This window comes from Dendroctonus ponderosae, unplaced genomic scaffold (assembly GCF_020466585.1).
Source record: "Dendroctonus ponderosae isolate FM_Combo_2020 unplaced genomic scaffold, Dpon_F_20191213v2 Dpon_F_20191213_11, whole genome shotgun sequence".
Classification (NCBI taxonomy): domain Eukaryota; kingdom Metazoa; phylum Arthropoda; class Insecta; order Coleoptera; family Curculionidae; genus Dendroctonus; species Dendroctonus ponderosae.
Window position 1 is genome coordinate 6940768 of NW_026017213.1, and position 1310 is coordinate 6942077.

General features: G+C 43.4%; 1 protein-coding gene across 1 annotated transcript in view; it reads left to right on the forward strand.

Annotated features, from left to right (window-relative positions):
* The window catches only part of LOC109542731 (pumilio homolog 2), a gene marked incomplete in the record, with an annotated part of 117340 nt that overhangs the window by 27961 nt on the left and 88069 nt on the right, over positions 1 to 1310 (forward strand). The window contains 2 exon segments of the mRNA XM_048662711.1: positions 295 to 416; positions 470 to 684. Coding sequence (XP_048518668.1) covers positions 295 to 416; positions 470 to 684 — 337 coding nt within the window.

Below are 1310 nucleotides of genomic sequence, written 5' to 3' on the forward strand. Positions count from 1 at the left end.
CAATTTTGGGACAAAAATTTCATGTATTGGGCGTGTGGGACTGTCCTTTGAGCAACCCAACATTTTAGGAAAAAATGCTGAAGTAAAAGGATTTGCAAGCATTCAATTTCTAGAGAGTTCTTGAACGGTTCATGTTGATGATTTTACTTGTGCATTCATGACAAGGTCTTCAAAAATTCATTAATTTTGAAGAGAAGACAGTTTATTCCTAGTTGGGGACTCGAAAAACATCTTGTCGAATATCCTTTAAGATAAATTGAGTACGAAACTAAAATTATCTTTGTGTCTTTGCAGGTGATCACGGCCCATTGGCTATGGGAGGGCGTAGAGGAGTGTTTCCTGGCGCCGGAGGCGATCCCGGTGGCATTTTATCGCCTAGAGGCTCCGATGGGCCCGGTGGTCTTGGTGTGAAAATGGCAAGTTCTCCAAACTTTTTGAAGCTGAAGTTTTTAACGTTCCGTATGTCTAGGTTGAATATGTACTGGGAACTTCTCCGACTGGCGATAAAAGCGGCACCACAGTTCCGGGCGGTTTGGAGCCTCGCATGCGGGTGCTGCATTTGGACGATAAAGATCATCCCAAGGATAAAGTTACACAGCAAAGTCCCAAGGACGAGCAGGGCGTAAATGGACAAAACTCCCAGCAGCAAGTGCTGAACGGACAAGAAGATGACAAAGGGTTTAAGTAAGTGTGGGCGCCCGAATATTACCGGAAAACTTCGCGAACTTTCACCCGGCAAATCATGTGCATCTTCGTTTCAATTATGCAGGAAATCAATGTCAGCCGGAGTCCGCGTATACATCGGGGCCAATTCTCTCCCCAATCTCTTACAGCCCCTCGTTTCGCTCGTTAGTGATGTATCTGGTCCAGATGAGTCGCCCGATCCCTTTGGATTATCATGCATTCATTCCGCATGTAATGGATAGCAGATAACAATCCATAACGAGTGTGTCTGAGCCAAATTTTGAAAAATACATGTTCAAAGACAACCAACAGGGCGGCCCGCCATTGCTTTAAATCACCCGAAACTTTCAACTTACGTAAAACAAACAGCTGAAAACAATAATTAGGCAGGTATGTTTGTTGGCAAATACCCGGTTGGGTCGCCAACAAAGCCCATAACTGGCACAGGCCTGTTTAATATGGGTTACGACGCATTTTGCAATAGTTGGTTGTTGCATTCAAACACTGTTCTTGAGAGGACAATCAGTTCAAACCAGCAAGACTTACACGAATTAGTTTACTTATTTAACTTTAAAATTATTACGTTAAAAAAATTTAGTGCATCATAAAAAGCGTTGACGCGTTGT